At 39.5% G+C, this 21,332-nt stretch overlaps 1 protein-coding gene across 1 annotated transcript in view; it reads right to left on the bottom strand.

Annotated features, from left to right (window-relative positions):
• anks1ab (ankyrin repeat and sterile alpha motif domain containing 1Ab) overlaps nucleotides 1-21,332 on the bottom strand; it is a 436,373-nt gene that overhangs the window by 48,499 nt on the left and 366,542 nt on the right. The window contains exons 16-17 of the mRNA XM_078547799.1: nucleotides 11,320-11,418; nucleotides 5,483-5,635 (exon numbers count right to left, since the gene is read on the bottom strand). Coding sequence (XP_078403925.1) covers nucleotides 5,483-5,635; nucleotides 11,320-11,418 — 252 coding nt within the window. The remainder of the gene's footprint in view (nucleotides 1-5,482; nucleotides 5,636-11,319; nucleotides 11,419-21,332) is intronic.

Here is a 21,332-nt window from a genome sequence, read left to right on the forward strand (position 1 = left end):
GTGCCAGAGGACTGGAAAACAGCTAATGTGGCTCCGCTATTTAAGAAGGGTTGTAGAGATAAGAAAGGGAACTACAGGCCAGTGAGTCTCACGTCAGTGGTAGGGAAACTATTGGAGAAAATTCTGAAGGAGAGAATCTATCTCCACTTGGAGAGGCAAGGTTTGGTCAGGGATAATCAGCATGGCTTTGTCAGAGGGAGATCATGCCTAACAAATTTGATTGCATTTTTTGAGGAGGTGACCAGGTGTGTAGATGAGGGTAGTGCAGTTGATGTATTTTATATGGATTTCAGCAAAGCCTTTGACAAGGTCCCACATGGGAGACTTATAAAGAAGGCAAATGCACATAGGATACAGGGTAATTTGATAAGGTGGATTCAAAATTGGCTTAGTTGTAGGAGACAGAGGGTGGTGACAGAAGGATGCTTTAGTGACTGGAAGCCAGTGTCCAATGGCCTACCACAGGGATCTGTGTTGGGTCCCCTATTATTCGTCATTTATATAAATGACATAGATGACTATGTGGGGGGTAGGATTAGTAAGTTTGAGGATGACACAAAGATTGGCCGGGTGGTTAACAGTGAGGTTGAGTGTCTTGGGCTACAGGAAGATATAGACGGGATGGTCAAATGGGCAGATAAGTGGCAGATGGAATTTAACCCTGAAAAGTGAGGTGATACACTTTGGAAGGAGTAATTTGACAAGGAAGTATTCAATGAACGGCATGACATTAGGAAGTTCTGAGGAACAAAGGGGCCTTGGTGTATGTGTCCATAGGTCTCTGAAAGCGGAGGGGCATGTTAGTGAGGTGGTGAAAAAGGCATATGGGACACTTGCCTTTATCAATCGATTCATAGATTACAAAAGTAAGGAGGTCATGTTGGAGTTGTATAGAACCTTGATGAGGCCACAGCTGGAGTGCTGTGTGCGGTTCTGCTCGCCACATTATAGGAAGGATGTGATTGCACTGGAGGGGGTGCAGAGGAGATTCACCAGGATGTTGCCTGGGATGAAACATTTAAATTATGAAGAGAGGTTGGATAGACTTGGGTTGTTTTCGTTGGAGCAGAGAAGGTTGAGGGGCGACCTGATCGAGGTGTATGAGATTATAAGTGCATGGACAGGGTGGATAGGGAGCAGCTGTTCCCCTTCGTTGAAGGGTCAGTCATGAGGGGACATAAGTTCAAGGTGAGGGGCAGGAGGTTTTTGGGGATATGATAAAAAACTTATTTACCCAGAGGGTGGTGACGGTCTGGAATGCGCTGCTTGGGAGGGTGGTGAAGGCGGTTTGCCTCACATCCTTTAAAAAGTACCTGCTTGAGCACTTGGCACATCATAACATTCAAGGCTATGGGCCAAGTGCTGGTAAATGGGATTAGGTAGGTAGGTCAGGTGTTTCTCACGTGTCATTGCAGACTCAATGGGCCGAAGGGCCTCTTCTGCACTGTGTGATTCTGAGGTACAGCATGTAGATGAGAAAGGGCCAGCGAGGAAGATGGCAACCTGGTCCCAGGTAGTTTTTTCCTATGTCAGTCTGAATTAAATGTTGGAGGATGTGGAAGAGTAGCTTTTGGGAGAGTTGATTTGAATTTTCCCAGGTTTCTATAAAAGATCAACTGGGTTCCATTCATTGCTCCTTCACAGTGAAAAACTTAGCTCAGCTCACTGCTCCTGAGATGGCAATGAAGCAATGCAGTAGACTGCAGAATGAATCCATGGCTTATTGGGTAGAGTAATATGCAACTGTGTTCCAAAGCATTTTGCCAGTTTTTAAACAACTTCTGTATCCGCTTTGAATTCTTCAGCCAGATAATTTTGTCTGGTACCAGATTCTCTATCCTTCTGTGCTGTATGATTATTCCACAATTACAAAATGCCAGCATTTTGTAGAGTCAGATAAAAAGCATTTTTTAAAAAAAAAATCCATGGAATACTCTCAAGGTATTTTTCTTTCATTCCTCATACATGCCAAACTAGCAAACTAGCTAAAGCTGACAAATAGCTTCAAAAAGCTGACACAGCCCCAAAAATGCTCACAACTCAAAAACAGCACTCATTATAGGCACAATATGTGAAAACAAGCAGCACACTGGTGGTATGACTTAAGCTACAGGAATCTACAATGTTTGTTCATCTGTATTGTAGAAAAAAAAGCTTTGCATGAAAATCTGAAGGGGACAATAGAAATGCTGAAGGCACAAAATTGGGAAACATCTCTGGGGAGGGGTCTGAGACAAACATTCTTGGAAATTTAGAATTTTTACATTAAAAGTATGCATTTGGCTAAACTTCTATTTCGCGACTGATTGCTTTTTTTCTTTTAAGATGAAAAATCCAAGCGACATTTGGATTTTCAACAGACCAACCAGATCATCACTCAACCAAAAATTACCTTAACAGGTATTTGCACATCCAACACTCCCACCCCAGTTGACAGGGTCATTCACGACTCTTTTTGAGCCATCAAGACACTGTATTCCATCCAACTCCTCATCCTTCCACAGAGACACACTCACTCACTCCCTTCCAATCTTTTCAGTTTACACTCACAGCTTCCTACATCCCCCAAATTGATTTAACAATCTACACCCTCCACCTCAGTCCAGTGGAATTGTCCATCTTTCCATTGAAGATAGCTGTCATGAAAATATAATAATCTTCATAATATTATTGAGATTTATTGTAAAGCTAGGTTAATAGTGGGGTTGGATTAGTTTCTCTATGTGGATATGTGTGTGGGAGGGTTTTAATTGAATTCCAGACAACTAGTCTGGAGCTTTTGAGTCATCAAAAGAGAAGCTAGGTTTGAAATACTAAATATGTAAACATGGTTGAAGTTTTAGAATGTGTGAGGAATATTTGCATTTTTAGATGAGCCAGAGTAGTTTGAATTTCAAAGAGATGATGGGATGTTATACCTAGCCATATGAAGCAAAATCAAAGTGTGTTTATTTTTCCCAAAAGGTTACTGATAATATGAGTACTATGAAAGATTTATATTATAAGAAAAGTAAAGTTGCAAAGACATATTGGAATAATGGGATTTACATTAAAATGGGAGAAACATGTATAAAGGAGATGAAGTTATGTGTAAGGAGGAAGGCATTCTAAGATCTAACAAGTGTGAAAAGCCTCCAACCTCTATGTATCAAGTTGCTGTCTGCAGGAACTGAAGCTAAGAAAACTCACTATGAACATCACTGTCCTGGGTATTGTGTGCTTTGCCTGGGTCTGTTGAAATTTATTTGTTTGTACTGTTGCCTTAATGGAGTAACTGGGAGTCAGATTAATTTGGAGATTTAGGAGTTATTATAGTAGTGTTTTGCAGACCTATGTATGTGCTTAAAATGTTTTCTACTATTAATAAATGTTTAATTTAGTTTTGTAAAAAAAAAACCTCTAAGACTCGGGTGGACTTAATACCATTGATTTCAAGGCACGCATCTCAAAATAAAAATACAAATTGCAGAACAATTGTGGCAGCTGTTTCAAGTTTCCCTCTGGGATTTGAGCAGCTCAGCATTTTCCATCTGCTGTGCCATAACAATGGCACTCAATCAGTTCAGTTCAACCAGATATTTTCCTCCCCCTCACCACTCCCCCAGTTCAAGATGACATTTGCCTTCCTCCCCATTCTAACATCGCATCATCCACATCCTTTTTTCTCTCTGAAAGCACTGTTGAGTTTTTTCCGCTTTCCTACCATATATGGTCCCCATCCTATTTCCCTTCATGCCACCCATTTTCGCCCTTCTATCATGCTACTCCTACCCGGGCACTGCTGGTTGAAATGATTCTGGCTGCTCTACACTGTAGGAGGAAACTCTAGATTTGCAAGAATTCCCACCTACAGAGTGCTGGAACTGGGATCCTTTCCATCAAAGACAGGGCACAAACAGATGTGGCATTAAGAGACTGACTCTCTAAAGCACCATTCGTGTGAAATGATGATGGTCAGCATTAATGATTACTCTGCAGCGTTTCCCAAAATTCAGTTAAGTAAGCAATACCATGGTAGCAAATGCTTGAAACAAAGTTACACCCAGAGACATTTTCATTTCTGACTGTACTATGATTCAAACTGGAATTCAATTAGAGGTCTTGTTTTTTGCTTAATTTCTGAGATAATACATCATTTCTGGTTGATCACAGGAATATTTATAATAGTATTTTTGACAATATTTAGGATGTTGGATGTTGTGGTGGGAGGGGAAACTCTTGGACCAAAATGAACTACTCTGTGATACCAACTTGTGTTTACGTATAACTGTTTTGCAAAAGCAGAGATTCTATTAAACTGACTTTTGAAGGTTGTTTTCAAACAAGAGCATTAGGTGTAGAAACTGTCAGAGCATTGATCAAACCTTAAATTATATCAAACCTTATTACCAAGGGCAGACGATAGAAATGTAATTTCATCAATTGTCTCTACCATCACCTGACAACAATTTGGCATCAGCAGCAAATGCTGAGGTATTCTAGAATACACATCATAGAAACTCAGATCAAGAGCAAAAGCATTCTGTTCAGTTGTCAGGTGGGTATTTATCCCTCAACCAACATTACTAAAATAGAGTATCCAGTCATTGTTCTATTGCTGTTTATAGGATAAAACTATGAAACAAACTGGCTACTGATTTTCCTTATATTGCAACAATGATACAGATCAAAAAGTACTTCATTTGCTATCAAGTGCTTTGGCATGTCCAGAAGCCAGGAAAGCACTATATAAACCCAAAATTTTAATTCCATCTATTGCCCTTGCCCACTAATTCAATTACATATTCAACAATTTGTGCAGCTGTTTCAAATGTTTGAAGAGCTACTTCAGTATAAACTATCCTCTTCGAAAGTAATTATGCACAATTAAAAAATTTAAGCTACAAGATTCATTCTCATCTGGAAGAAATACAATAACTAGCATTTATATATCATCTTTAATGCAGCAAAATGCCTCAAGGCATTTCACAGGAGCATTACCAGTCACAATAATCACAGGGGAAATATTAAGCCAACTGACCAAAAGCTTGGTCAAACAGGTAGGTTCTAACAGAGGAGGATATAGAAGGTCGGGAGGGTAAGAGAGGGAATTCCAGAGCTGTCATAAATGGCTATTTTGTATTGAATTAAAGAAAAAAAGTGAAAGAGAGGGGGGTTGGAGAGAGAGAAAGAGAGAGAGAGAGATAAAGAAAGAAAGGCGGGGGGGGGGGAGGAAGAGACAGACAGACAAAGAGGGAGGGAGAGAGAATCATAGCAAGATTCATCCCCAAAGCTCTCCCACTTCAGAAGTCTGTCAGCAGCTGAGAAGCAGGTGAGCCACAGCTCAAAGCAGTGAGGGGAATCGGAGTGTCCCACCCCTCAAAAAAAGTTCTAAAACTTACTTCATATAATTATGCAAGTATATGAATTTTCAGCAGGGATCAGGTCTGATAAAGCAGTCTTACCATCTTCTTACAAGACGACAAACATTTATTTAGCTTACATTTACAATTTCCAGTTCCCAGAGGTTTTTCACACAATCCATTGAATTGTACCCACTGGACAGAAATGTCTGACTGTAATCCTGAAGTCCAAGTGATTCTAACCATGCTACGATTGAAGTATTGCTGTTTCCATCAAAACCAAATGGTTTAATCTGCAACACAAAATCAATAATTAGAATATAGTATATCAAGTTATTTCAGCTGATAAAACTATAATAATGGAGGTCATCTTGTTCTCTAAGAATAAAAGAATGATAATTTTGGGGCGGTTACCGTGAAATTTAATTATTTAGTCCAAAGGCCTGCTAACAGTGAATTTTACAACCCATGTATTTCTCAATGGTGAAGTGCATTATGACACAGCCGATGGTAAAGGCTGAGTTGTTCAAATCCAGAGAAAAACTTGAAACAACTGTCATAATCCATTTTTGCAATTCGTAATTTCGAGATGCAGACTTTGAATTCAGTAGGAATAAGACCACAGAGTCTCGTGGTTTTTATATAAACTAAATTAAACATGTATTAATTTAACAGGAAATTAAACACATACACATGGCTACAAATTACTATAATAGTATTTTTAAAAATCTCCAAATTAATCACCTCCAGGTAAATCTCCACTAAGGCAACAGTAACCTATAGACTTTAAATAGACATTAGGCAAAGCATATTTGACCTTACAAATTCCAATTGAGGTTCTTTTTCAAGTTGTTGGAGGCGTAGAGGCTAGTTAGGTCTTAAATGCCTCTACCTTACACATACCTAGCTTTCCCTTTGAATGGAAATTTTCCATTGTATCACTAGGTCTTTTGAATTTCAGCTCTTCTAACAATAAAAGCCTTTTCATAGCATCAATTTCATTAGTATGCTGAAAAAAATAAACACATTGTTTGGCCTCTTCTAGCTAGGTGCAAGATTTTACCTGAAGTCTTAAATGGTTTATTCAGCAAATGCAAATGAACACTTTACCTTGCTGTTCACCCAATTAACATCTCAAAACTACTATACATCAAAACACCCAGACTAGCTGTCTTTAATCCAATTAAGACACACACACCTAGAAACAGACCCCCACTAGAATTCTATTTAAAAATAATTTCCAATAACATTATACACATTAATACCTCTTCATGACAAATGCCTAATCAAAAGATGCTGTTTCTCGTGCTGGAATGAATCCTAGTGATAGGATAGCCCCTAGTGATAGGTCTATGTCTTCAGATACCATCATGAATTAGGCTAATTGATCAACTGGAACACAGAGATGACTTGATTCTAAGGTTCCATTGCCAGACATATCATCTTAGAACCTTAACATCAGTGACCCTGCTTTCCCCTTCTTCCCAGAATAGATCGAGCCCTCAGTAGGTGGACAATAAGTACCAGGACCTCCACATCAGTAATATATCAGGAACAAGAAAAAGAGAATGAACTGGACTAATGGTACATTAAGTAAAATATCATGATGGATTAAAGGGCCTGTTTCTGCATTAACTTTCTTTGATCTTATGAAAGGGTTGCAAGGATGTAAAATGGAAAGTGCTTGATACACTTTAGATACTTGGGTCCCAAACCACCAAAAAAATCTATTGCCAGCACTCTCCCTGACAAGCCAAATATAAAATGAAATGCCCAAATTTTTTAAAAAGACATGATTTGCACATGACAGCTCGGAGATCCCAACATCTCCATAGGTTTAGCAGATTCATGAACCTGCTGAGTATTTATTGTCTATTTATTCCCCTACCCAAACACGAGTCTTCACAGAACTGTGGTTAAAATGATGATCCATGGAAAGACCTAAAGATAATTGTAGATATCAAACACCAATTAAATTTAAAATATTCAGTGTAATCTACTTCACTGTACCTGATGTAAGTACTGACAATTTACATTAAGAATTGCTGCAAATATTTGACATTTAACAATTAATGTTATTAATTACGATCATCTTCCTTTTGCTTACTTGCCAAAGCATTTTGTAACTTCTGTCTTTTTAAGAGATGAATGCAATGTAATATTGAGATATCATGATGGTTAACGAAACCTAAAGCATGCAAATCCTACAGGGCTTATAGTTGTCCATTCAGCACAATTAATGCAAGGCTGAAACTGTAACTGCTGAGCTTTTCCACAATTCATTGATCATAGTAACAGTTGAGGTATTTAAGATGCCACTTCACAGGTTGCAGTCTTCACAGTCAGCATTTCAAAATCAAACTTGCATATTATCTCACATGCAAGAATCAAATCTTCAGGTTCATTTCATAATACCGCAAAAAAAGTTGCTAAACAAAGCACTTTTGGGAAGAAATTTCCTTCTCCCTACCTGTTACATCTCTAACATTTTCCCAGTTCTGATGAAAAGTCATCTACCTAAAACATTAACTCTGTTTCTCTCTCCATAAGCGCTGCCTGTCCTCCTCAGTATTTCCAGCATTTGATTAATATCTCTATAACCTGCAATCTCCTTATATAATAGATAGTTATCCATTTTCTTTGAAAATTCCCAGCTTCGCCCAAATCAACAACCCTCACTGGGATCTGTTAACAAATCCATTATCTTCTGGGGATGGTGGGGCTGATATAATCTTAAACCTGGCTTGAGGAATGTGAACTTCATACTTGTGATCAGTTCTCTGTTCATGGTTTAAGTGTATTTTTTCAGACGATCTGGACTTTTCGTTACTTTGAACAGATAAGGTGTCCAAAGAAAATACATTGATCCAAATAGTAAGACCATAAGACGTAGGAGCAGAAGTAAGCCATTTGGCCCATTGAGTCTGCTCCACCATTCAATGAGATCATGGCTGATCTGATAAACCTCAACTCCACTTTCCTGCCTTTTCCCCCATAACTCTCGATTCCCTTGCTGATTAAAAATCTGTCTATCTCAGCCTTGAATATACTTAACGACCCAGCTTCCACGGTCCTCTGCGGTAAAGAATTCCACATATTAACTACCCTTTGAGAGAATTCCTCCTCATCTCTGTTTTAAATGGGCGACACCTTACTTTGAGATTATGCCCTCTGTTCCTAGACTCTCCTACAAAGGGAAACAACCTCTCAGCATCTATCCTGTCAAGCCCCCTAAGAATCTTATATGTTTCAAAAAGGTTGCCTCTCATTCATCTAAACTCCAATGAGTACAGGCCCAACCTACTCAACCTCTCCTCATAAGAAAATCCCTCCTTACCCGGAATCAACCTAGTGAACCTTTTCTGGACTGCCTCCAATGCCAGTATATCTTTCCTTAGATATGGGGACCAAAACTGTTCACAGTATTCGAGGTGTGGTCTAACTAGTGCCTTGTATAGTTTTAGCAAGACTTCCCTATTTTTAATACTCAATTCCCTTTGAAATAAAGGCCAACATTCCATTTGCCTTCCCTATTACCTGTTGAACTTGTATGTTAGCTTTTTGGGATTCATGCACAGGAACTCCCAAATCCCTCTGTCCTGTAGCCTATTGCAGTAAACCAATACTGTCCAGACAAACTCCTGTACTCAAATTAATAATTGGATCATACTGGCCAGATGCTTTCAAAGTGTGACTACTCATCATTTCCAAATACTTTTTGACCACCATTATCTGTTTCTACATACATTATCCTATGTCTGTCCACGTTAAATACAGTTTGCCATATCTCAGACAAAGGAACCTAAGTCTCGTCAAAGACAATCAATTTCCTTCCTACTATCTAGCTGCCCACTGAGCTGTGGGCAAACTGAAAATGTAATGCAACTTCCACAGTCATCAGTTACAGATTACTTGTAAGTGCTGTAAATAGCAGAGCTTCTAGAACAAATATCTGTGGGTATGCACAGGCAAGGTATTTCCATTTATCACCATCCAGTTCTGTTGTCAAGCTAATTCTCAATGTGACTAGACAATTAACAACTATTTCACTGAACTTTAAGCCTTTTGAAAATATAAGGGAGCCTCTGTAGCAGAGATTAGATCTACTAGATTGCCCTCATCCATCAGTTTAGTTGCTTCCTCAAATAATTTGAGTACGTTTGCAAGGCATTTCCTTCTAAGACCAAACTGACTGTGCCCTATAAACAGCATAGATATTAAGTGTTCAGTTACAGCATCCTGTAGAACATTGTTAGGCTAAGTAGTCTACAAACATCATATGATACTCATCAAGTTGTTTTGCAAAAGTTTCAACAGAGAAAACAGCAACAGTCACTAGCTGGCACTGAATCTCCAATCAATATTTTTTCAATATGTAGTAACATAATTTTAGCTTTATTATGGCTGGATTTAATGCAGCCTGCCACAGTGGGAACAATGGTAGCCAGGCCAACTTAATGGCAGATCTCCATGTCAGTCTCCCAGTGATGATGGAAGCTCCCCCGATTAAGCCGGAGAAAGAAGGGGCTGACACGGGATTCCCAGCTGCCGTGGGCAGGATGTCAATTAGGCTCAATAATGGGCCAATTGACAGCCATTATCCCAGAGGCCACCACAATTTAGTGCTGCCTCATCAATCTGCCAGGGTAGCCTCCAGGGTCCTGTTGTCAGACACTGTATGCCTGATCAAGAGACCTGGCATTGGGGGGAGGGAGGGTGAGGAGCTGCTGAAAGCCACCTATGGTATGGGGTCCTACAACATTCCTAGGCCTCTGGTGGGTGCAGTGCTGCCAGCAGCCACCCCTCCCACAGGCACTGGTGGCGAGGAGTAGCTGCTGGTCTCTGATTGGCTGCTGGACTTCCAGCAGCTGGGATCTCAATCACGGGGAAGCCTGACGTTGGCCACGTAAGTGCCTGAAAGTACTTGATTCCTTCGGGCCCTCAATAAGTAACTGACAGGGGTTCCCCGCTGGTTCTCCAACCAGTGGGCGAGACCCCCATCGCACCCACAAAATCTAGCCCGATGTAACTGAATCTGAAAGGAGATGAAAGTGGTGCATATGATTTTTGGGTCTTTGTTTGACATGCGAGCATAAACACTTGCTTCGGTCATTGCAAAATACACTGAGTGGTATTGTGGTTCTTTCTGCTTTCACTGGATTCTGGTTTATGTTGGTCATTTTCACAAGAAAGTGAGTTGTGTACTAATGTCTTCAATTCATTATAGAGCTTAAGCGCTGTTTGTCCTTCCTAAAATAACTATTCTCTGATTAATGAGAATTGCTTTTAAACTGACTTGATTCTATGTAGAGATTAGCCGTCTTCGTGACATGCCTGCATGTGGCACTACTGTAAAACTGTGCACTCTGGGATAAATTAATGAAACTTCAACATAAAAGTATGCAGCCTGCCCCATCTAAACTTGTGCAACATCTGTTCTGAAATGGTCCATAGTAATCCTATTACTTTTTTCTTTCTCCCAAATCCTTTTGTATTTTCTTTGTTTGTCTAATGCTCTATTAAATGTTGCGATTAATTTGATTTGATGGCCACTTGTGCGAATATATTTCGTATCCTAGCAATTTTTGATGAGTAAATTTGTTTAACCGCTTTCTTTTGTTTGAGACATAAAGTGCACTCGTGTTCAAAAAAACTTGTAAATCAGATTTTCTTCTAATTAGTTTAAACAGCAGAATCCATTTTGCTTTGGCTTTTTAAAAAATTTACATTGGCCACAATATAATAAAATAAAACGGAATATCATCAATTTGTTATCATTCCCTATAAACTGATGTACACTTCTACATCATTTATTTGGAACTGTCTTGAATAAATCAATCTGTTCAATAATAATTACACCCAATGGGTTAGTAAGTCAACTTCTGTTGTTTGCTGTAAATTACTAAATTCTCATTTACGTTGAATGCTAATCAATTTTTGGTCTGCTTGCATACAAAATTTTAATCAGAAGTCTTACCTTTGGAAGGGAACGTGCAGCTTGAAGAATTTTTCGCCGATGACCTGCTTCATGAATTCCAAGCTCGCGCAAGTCCTGTTCTTCCATTATGTTAGCCCCCTGGGGAGACAGACCAAATTAAAAGGTTTGAAAGCCTTGGTCCTGCTCAGCAGTACAGAGCCAGAGTGTTCAAATCCATCCATGTTCACTTCACAACTGCTGGCATGCAGCATTGGTCGCACTGGAAAAAGATTGATTGTCAGTGCCTGAAGCGTTTGAGATGCACTATAGCATTGAAAACTTCTATTATTTCCATTGACTCAGTAAACCAAAATTAAATTTTATCATTGCTATTCCAGAAGAAAGATTGAAGTTACTATTAGGCGCCATCTTATACTCCATGGTCTTATTCTGGGAGGATAATTTGTTTCCATAACACAAACTACTCAGAGCTTCCAACTTTGGAAATACCAGGTTCCAGGCTCAGTTTAAATTCATAGGACTTTCATTTCTGTCAAATCTGATTTTTATGTTGCAAAGGCATATTGTATTGGTGATTTCTTTTCCTTCAAATTTGAAAAAAGTTGCAAAGTCAAAGTGAAACACTACATAGTAATTATTGGGCCAGATTTTGGTAAAGCTATCACTCAGACAGCAACTTTTGGGGACTGTATATGCAAACTTAAATTTAAAAATTAGGAAACTGCCATCCAATGCCTACTGTTCTTATAATTGAGAGACTCAAAATTGAAATACCTAGAAAAGCTTGAAGTTGCCAAGCATTAAGTATTATTTTACTGGTGTTGTTATGACACATAAAGGCTGAGTTGTTTAAATCCCAGAGGGAAACTTGAACTACTGCCATAACCTATATTTTCAATTAGTATGTTTGAGATGCAGCTCTGAACTCAGGAATAAGACCACCGAGCTTCAAGAGGTTTTTTAATATAAAACTAAATTAAACATTTATTAATTTAACAACAAATTAAACACATACACATTTCTACAAATTACTATCATAATAATTTTTCAACAAATCCCCAAATTAATCTGACTCTCAGTTTCACACCCATTAAGGCAACAGTAAAATCAAACTTTAGAAGAGCCCAGGCAAAGCACATTTGCCCTTACCAATTCAAAATGAGGTCCCTTTGCAGGCACAGTTGTAGGCTTACAGGCTGGTTAGATCTTAAATGCCTCTGACTTACACACACAAACTCCTTTCGGTTTATACCTAGCTTCCCCTTTGAATGTAAATTTTCCATTGTATTACTAGGTTTTTTAATTTTACCTCTCCAACAATAATCCTTTCATTCCACCACTTTTATTAGTAATATAAACACATTGCTTGGTGTCTCCCAGCTAGGTGCAAGATTTTACCCATTCTTTTGAATGGTTTATTCAACATATGAAAATGTACTTTTTACCTTCTCCTCCTTACGTTTATCTAATTAACATCTCAAACTACTATACATCAAAGCATCCAGACTAGCTGACTTTAATCTAATTAACACACACACATAGACACAGACCCTAACACAATTCCAATTTAAAAATAATTTCCAATAACATTATAGACATTCATATCTTTTCATGACACAAAACATACTATGGGGCCATGGAGATGGGTGGAGCTTCAGGAGGTTTTCTGGATTCAATTTATCTGGGTGCTTGCTGGGAGAGTTAATTGCAGTTTTGACCACATGTGGTTTGCAGCTCACCAAGAGAAGATAGCCAAAGTAAATGACTGTTAGATAGATCTGCACTGTAAGCAGAGTAAAAATGTAACTTCACCATTCACCATGTGAAAAGTGGGTGAAGCTCAATCTTAGCTTCAGTTCCCTCACAAAATTGAAACTGAAAGACTGCCTAGTTTGAAGCTAGAGGAAAAATCTACAGTGGGCTCAACAGAGTCTTGTGAAAAAGGAAGTAATTAGCTGAAAATAATTTGGGAATATTGAAACGTAACCAGAACAAGGGCTTCAGGCATCCACAGTCAAGAGATGGTAGATGAAAGTTTTACCTCTGAGAATAGATGGAGCTGAGGAGAATTTTCCAAAGGACTGGTTACTAGAAGTAAATAACTTTAAGATCAATGCATCTTAAAACAGAATTCTTGGGGGAAGGGAGAAGTAAACCTGAGCAGATAACATACATAGTTATAAACCACATTTTTAAGTTAATAGTGCTTGTTTTGTCTAATTTTTTTCTACATACAACAAAGTTAGTGTTTTGTTTTAAAAAAAGTGAAATCTTGTGGCATGAGATATGAGACATGCTGTTCAAGCTTTTTGTCTTGCACTCATCAGGTCAGATTCACAAGAATACCAAATCTCAATGGGAACAATGATTTTTACTGCATGAGAAGGGGGTGCTGATTGGTTGGTAACAATACTCAAGTTCTGTATGACTGAGCAGCTATTTGTATACCTGAGATAGAGGTACAATAAAGACCAAATTCAGTATATCAACAACATAGTTCAACTCTCAGGTAAGTTAAGAACAGGTAAGCTATCTATTGAATTTCTCAGTGTGTTTTTTAGGCCCAAGGTTATGCCAGTGTTCATTTCCAAGCATACTGATAATGCTAAAGTGAGAGACAGTCCCACGATCATGTGAGTGTTCATTCCTGATGAGATTGAACAGATTGGTAGTAGGATTGCTAATTTACACCATGCCTAACACTACGTTTGGTCTGAGGTGCACAAATTTCTTTCATTTTTTGATTTGATCCAAGTGTGCCGTTATACTGCCTCAATAGATGACTGCACCATAAGCAATACCCGTTTGAAACACACCCACACTGTAAACTCACTTTAGTGTAAGCAGTTAGGCAAGTACAATTTATGACACTGTCAAACAGTGCCGGTGTAATGCTAGGTAGATAGGCTGCACATCCGAATGACTGATGGATTGTATCAAACAGCGCATTCCTTTGGCTGTTCGCAGCAGGCAAAGCACTGACTATACTCATCCAACCCATGCTTGCAAAACTCAGAACACAGTGTCCAACATGAGATATGATTCCACGACTGGACAACGCTTACTAAACAATTCTGATTATACTAAGAATTACACCAATAGCCAATTCAAAATTATCAGTTTGGCTTGCAATGCTCATAATTCTAGCCCTTATGAGTGCTAGGAGTTACATATATTCACACACAGGGTCCTGTCCTTTGCAAACAGAAAGATGATATCCACACATTGCACCTTTTTCACCTAAACCTTGGGGGTCAGCCATTCCCTGGTTCATTCTTCATGGCAATGCCTTGACCAGAGTCAACCAGCCTGGTTTGAATTTAAACAAAAGCTTGGCAGTTAACTGCTCTCTAATGCATTCTCCATTGCAACACTTGTCAAAGTCCACTTGCCAACCAATCAGCGCCCTCTTCTCATGCAATATGAATTGTTGTTCCCTTTGAGACTTGGTATTCTTGTGAATCTGTCCTGATGAGTACAAGATGAAAAACTTAGACAGCACGTCTCTTTTTTCAGCAATACTGAAGTTCTGCACTACCAAGCAGCTAAGTATATATCTATATATGTTATGTATATATGTTTTTTATATATATATAAAATATATACACACACACACACCAAGTGTATATATATATATATATATATATATGTATATATACATATCTATCCATATCCAAGAACTGTCATAGATCATTTGAACATCAGATTAATTGCAAAGCTAGTTGAATAAATTGTCCAAAGATTCAACCACTAATAATATTACGTGCAGACGTAGAATCTGATGGGAATACATGATAGGATTGCCCCATCTATGGAATACAGCTATTTCTTAAAAAGGGGGAAAAACCTTGAAGAACTTAATATTAATTGAAGGATACAACATCTAGGTTGAAGGAGTTGTAGTTCACATACAGCTGATCTCAAAAACAACGTGATTTAGATCTCAAGCTCATTGGGGATGCAATTCATTAGCTGTAAGTCTGCATTACTCTCCATACATCAAAAACAAAATGTATGCCATACATATTTGTCCTTAAGATTAAGGAGGGAGCCGCCACAGTGTAAAATCCATGGCCCTGATTTTTATGAGGAAACACATATGGAGTTGGGGGAGAGCGAGGGAGTTCTAGATGGTAAACATGGAAGAACTGGTTTCCTGGAATCCCAACTACTATTTACTGCAGGTTTCCTGCATGGGAAAAACTGGCATAAAGACACAGCTAAGGAGCAGAGAGGGAAGCAATGAGAGATCATGGTCATAGGGGAAAGAAGAGAGATCGTGAAGGGAGAAGGGCATGATCAGGGAGGGCCATGGAATTTGGGGAGGATAGCGTCAACTGGCTGTAGTTGGGAGCCAGCAATCCTGGAGCTGGAAGCCGGTAACATTTTTGAGCCAGGGGAAACTACTCGTTGTGTTGTAAAGAGACTTAGGTTGTGGATCCCAAGTCCTTCTCACTTTCTTTACCTGTTGGATTTCCTGAAGCCTGGGGAAACCAAATTAAAATGGGTTAAAAAAAAAAAGTTCCTGTTTCACATCTACATGCTCTCCCTCAGCAACGTCACCTACTCTCTGCCTCCCTTTAAGATACTCCTTAAAACATATCTTTTTGACCAGGTTTTTTAGGTGTCATAAGAGATATTAATGTATATAATGTTATTGGAAATTATTTTTTAAAAAATAGAGGTTTCGTCTGTGTCTGAGAGTATGTGTGTGTTAATTGGATTAAAGCCAGCTAGTCTGGGTGCTTTGATGTATAGTTGTTTTGAGATGTAAACAGTAAGGTAAAGGGTGCATTTGCATTTTGTTGAATAAACCATTCAAAGACTGGGGGTGAAATCTTGCACCTAGCTAGGAGACACCAAGCAATGTTTATATTACTAATAAAATTGGTACAATGAAAGGGGTTTAAAGGGCCTGGTGATACAATGAAAATTGACATTCAAAGGGGAAGGCTGGGTATAACAGAAAGGAGTTATGTGTGTGCAGGTCAGAAGCATGTTAGATCTAAGCCTGTAAGCCTACCACTGTGTCTGCAAAGGAACCAAATTGGAATGAACCTCATTTTGAATTCGTAAGGTGAAAATGCTTTGCTGGTGTCTGTTTAAGTCTATGGGTTATTTTGCCTTAGTGGAGATTCATTTGGGAATTTGTTAAAAAGTTATGATATAGTAGTAATTTATAGCCATGTGTGTGTGTTTAATTTGTTGTAAATTAATAAATGTTTCATTTAGTTTGATATAAAAACCTCACGAGAATTGATGGCCTTATTCCTGAATTTAGAGCTACAACTCAAAACATACCAATTGAAAATATAGGTTATGACAGTTGTTTAAAGTTTCCCTCTGGGATTTTAAATAACTCAGCCTTTACCAACTTTTTGGCTTGGTTGGTCTCATATTTTGTTTGATAATTCCCTTTTGCACCCTTAGCTCCTGTGTGTTAGTTATAAAGTCATCAGTTAAAACAGAAAATGTTTTATCACTTTAAAGATGCTATAAAAATATAATTTGGTATGCCTACACGAGATTGACTGCAGTGGTTCAAGAAGGCGCTTCACCACCACCTTCTCCAGGGCAGTTAGGGGTGAGCAAAAAAATGCTGGCCTAGCTAGCGATGCCCACATCCCAAGAACGATTAAAAAAAACACAAGTATTTTCTCTTTGTATCTCAAAGTAATCTTAATTACTTTTATTGTGCTATGGACAGAGAAAAAAAAATACAACGTATCAGAGTCACATGGAGGATAATATTAATTCCCAAGAACGGGTGAGTTTGGGATTGGTGAGAAGTTAAAAATTTTAAAACTTTAAACATGTCTCAAACCATCCCACTTCCAGATTTAATGGAGATGGGGTGGTGGACGGATGACCAATCCACTCTTGGGAGATGGACCGGTCAGCAAATGGTTTTCAAGGGGGTTGCCTGCCTCCATTTTACTCCAACATCGACCCACAGTGCTGTTTGGAAGCCAGCTCCAGGGACAGTGAAGAAAGGGCAAGATAGTTCCAAGTCAGGATGGCATGTGACTTGGAAGGGAAATTGTAGGTGGTGGTGTTCTCCTGCATCTGCTGCCCTCTTCCTCCTAGGTGGCAGAGGTCACGGATTTGGAAGATGTTGTTAAAAGAGCCTTAGCAAGTTGCTGCAGTGCACATCAGTGGTGGGGCAAGAATGTATAAGCTGGTGGATGGGGTACCGAACAAGTGGGCTGCTTTATTCTGGGTGGTGTTGACCTTCTTGAGTGTTGCAGGAACTGCAATCATCCAGGCAAGTGGATAGTATTCCTGATTTGTGCTTTGTAGATGGTATACAGTCTTTGGGGAGTCAGGAAGCAGTTGCTTGTCCTAGAATTCCTAGCCTCTGACTTGTTCTTGTTGCTACAGTATTTATATAGCTGGCCTAGTTAAGTTTCCGATCAATGGCAACCCCCAGGGTGTTGAATGTGGGGTATTCACTAATGGCAATGCCACTGAATATCAAGGGGAGATGGCTAGATTCTTTCTTGTTGGAGGTGGTTGTTGTCTGGCATTGTGGGGCATGAATGTTACTTGCTGCTTATCAGGCCAAGCCTGAATGTTGTCGTGGTCTTGTTGCATATGGGCCCGGACTGCTTCAGTACCTAAGGGTTGCAAATCAAACTGAACTCTGTGCATTTATCATTGAACGTCCCCATTTCTGACCTTATGTTGGAGGCAAGGTCTTTGATGAAGCAACTGAAGATGGTTAGGGCTAGGACACTACTCTGAGGAACTCCTGCAGTGATGCCCTGGGGGTGAGACGTATGGCCTCCAATCGCCACAGCCAACTTTCTCTGTGCTAGGTATAACTTCAACTAGTGGAGAGATCCCTCCTCCCCGATTCCCATCAATACCCGATCAAAAACAGTCGCACGGTTTGAAAACATTTTATTCTCTGTCAATTTCCATTTTTTTCCGAAAGGCAAATGCTGACGACACTACTAAAAGATCACACTTCAAGATATTGAGCCAAACTGCACAAGACTCCACAAGTGGGGGAATCTCGAACTAGAGGATACAGTTACAGAATAAGGGGGCACACATTTAAAACAGATGTGAAGGGATTTCTTCTCTCAGGGGGTAGTGAATGTCTGGAATTCTCTACCACAGAGAGTTGTGGAGGCTATATCACTGAAAGTATTTAAAGAGGTAGGTAGATTTTTGAAATATCGGGGAGTTGAGGGTTATGAGGAGCTGGCATGAAAGAGGAGTTGCGGCCTTTGGCAGATCAGCCATGATCTTATTGAATGGCGGGGCAGACTTGAGGGGCTGAATGGCCTACTCCTGCTCCTATTTCTTATGTTCTCAAGTAAACTTCACATACTGTTTGATTTATTTATGTTCTCTCTCTCTCTAAAGCACTAAGGCCACACTTTTAATTCAGGACAAGCATTACACTCACCTGACTCACTAACATGAGGCCCAAGCCATTTTAACTCCCTGCCTCATCTAAATAGCTCAGACCCAAAACTGGCATCAATGACTTCAGGATGGTGGATGGAAGTTGGGCAAGTGTGGCAGAAGCTGCAAAGAGGCACTCAAGGGAATGATTCCAAGGAAGGTAAGTGAATGGGTGTGGGGGTGGGGGTGACCAGACACAATCATGGTTACCCCATTGTCCTCCTGACCCCCAAAGAAGTCATTAATGGGGATGAGTGGAAGTGAGGGTATGGCTGAGCAGATCGGTTGAAATGTTGTGTTGAATGGAGGGTCAAAAGCAAGAGAGTTAGGAAAGTTGGGAGAGTTTTGAAAGTATAGTTGTAAGTGAACTGGGCAATTTTTTTTCCCCAAGGCGGACACAGAAAGAAAGAGTTGGGAGGAAGAGGGATGTGGGAAAAGGGCAAGACAAGGAAGTGAGCAGAGAAAGTCTGATCTGTGATTGACATGATGGGAGCCGCGAGGACACATGGAAAGGTCAAGGGTGTGGACGTCAACTTGGGTAAGGAAATTTGTACAGCAGGGAAGATTAAGGGATGATAGGAAGGAAGTAAACTCAGAGAGAGAGCATGATGAGTTGCGCTGGAGGGTTGAAATCACAGAGGATGAGAAGTCATGGTGCAGAGGCTAAGGGAGGAAAGCAGTGAAGATATCTTGGTGAGGAAAATGTCACGGCACATGGATGGGTAATAGAGAATGTGAATTTAAAATGAGAGGTTAGAACAAAGTGAGCTGCTTGAAGGAGGAGATGGTGCCAGAGGAGTAAAGGGACAGACTAAGTTGTGATTTGGTGATAAGAAACTGGTTTGGTCAGGTATTACAAGCAGGGAGCTTCATTTAAGGGGAAGGTGTCATCACCCCTCAGTCGGGTGACATCATAGCATAACATTGATGCAATCATCCACAATAAGCTAGTGACTTGGCAACGGCCTTTCTCACAAGTGAACAGACATTCTAAAAAGAGGTGTGGAGAAGGGCAGTGATAGCTGATCCAGTGGCAGAGTCCACAGTGGCAGCATTGGGAGATGCGAGTGGGACAGGAAGGAAGTAGGAAAGAGTAGCCCCAGAAGGCAATTGGGTGGAAAGGTTGATGAGAATAGGATGAAACATTTGTAGTTGGCACTCGTAAGGAGGCAGTGATGGGTGGCTGGATTGGCTGTTTGGAGAATGTCAGTTGTGTCAAAGTGGGAAGCTGTAGATTTATCTGATAGGGAGTTAAGCCTGGGATGATGGCAGGGAATAGGAAGGTCAAGGAATGCTATAGAGTTGGGGCTGAGATTTGAGAGAGCAAAATGCCTGAGGGGAGAAATGGAAGGAAGCACGATGGCAGGATAGAGGGGTCTAGGAGGAGTAAGAGAGAATAAAATGGAAGTAAAAGTGATGGGCTCAGGTACAGAGAGACTTCTCAAGGGAAATTAGAGTTGGGTAATAAATGCTGGCCTCGCCAATGATGGCCACACCCTGAGAATGAATTAAAAAGTAACTTCCAAACTCAATAACTCCAATATTCATCTAGTTGACTGCTTGCCTTCCATCCTCTAAAAGCTCAGTCCATCTAAGACTCTGCTGCCCATAACCTACTCTGTACCAAGTCCCACTAACCCACCACACCCATCAACTTCCACTGGTTCTCGGTTCTCTAATACCTCAAACTCAAATTCTCACCCTTGGGTTGAAATTCTTCTACAGTCTATTCTTCACCCCATTACCATTCACTGTCGTGTCTTCAGCTGCTTAAATCCCATTCTCTGCAATTTCCTCCCAAACCCGCCAATTCTCACCTCCCTCTCCCATTTTAAGACATGCCCTTTTGGGATATCTCTCTTTTTTCATTCATTGGTTCAGCATCCAAATTTCACTCAAAACTCTGTGAAACATCTAGTGACGTTTCTCAATCTAAAAAGCACTTTGGAAATACAAGCTGTTATTATTCCATGTTAATATAAACAGTTGTTCCCTCCACAATAATATTTGATAGAAGAATATCCATTTAAGAACAGAACATCGATGCCTTAAGTACAGCGGTAAATATGCCAAAAGATGTGCATATTTTCCATGGTTGCAAATATAAATGTTTAAAATGGAAAAAAATAATTTTGTAGATCAAAGGAAGAACACTGTTAACTAAATTGGGATATCGAACCAATTAGGTCTCTTAATCAAAGTCATAATCTGATGATTATGCAATTAAACAAATCCAGACATTGTTAATGGCCCACACAATAGAAATGAGAACTTGTACCTTTACAACATTTAAAAACTTTTCTTGTAAGAAACTTAGTAAAAAAGAAAAATTCACTCATACCAATTAAACAGAAAGATAGTTGTGTTTAAACATATCTTCCTAAATGTTTTCTTCTGCTGGAATAAAAGTTACTTTGAAAGGTGTTGCTGTTTGAAAAGCTGTGAGCTAATTAAAATAATAATCATGGCTTTCTTATGAATTATCCTGCAAGTAATTCAGCAGAGGTGAATCCCTACAGGTAATTTCTATAATTACACAAAAGATGTGTTACTTTGGAAATATTAGACCAAGCTTTAGGAAATTTGTTTTACATCAATCTACTCCATAGGTCAGACTCAGTTTTAGCCTATAGCAT

Source organism: Cetorhinus maximus, chromosome 8, assembly GCF_964194155.1.
Source record: "Cetorhinus maximus chromosome 8, sCetMax3.hap1.1, whole genome shotgun sequence".
NCBI lineage: Eukaryota > Metazoa > Chordata > Chondrichthyes > Lamniformes > Cetorhinidae > Cetorhinus > Cetorhinus maximus.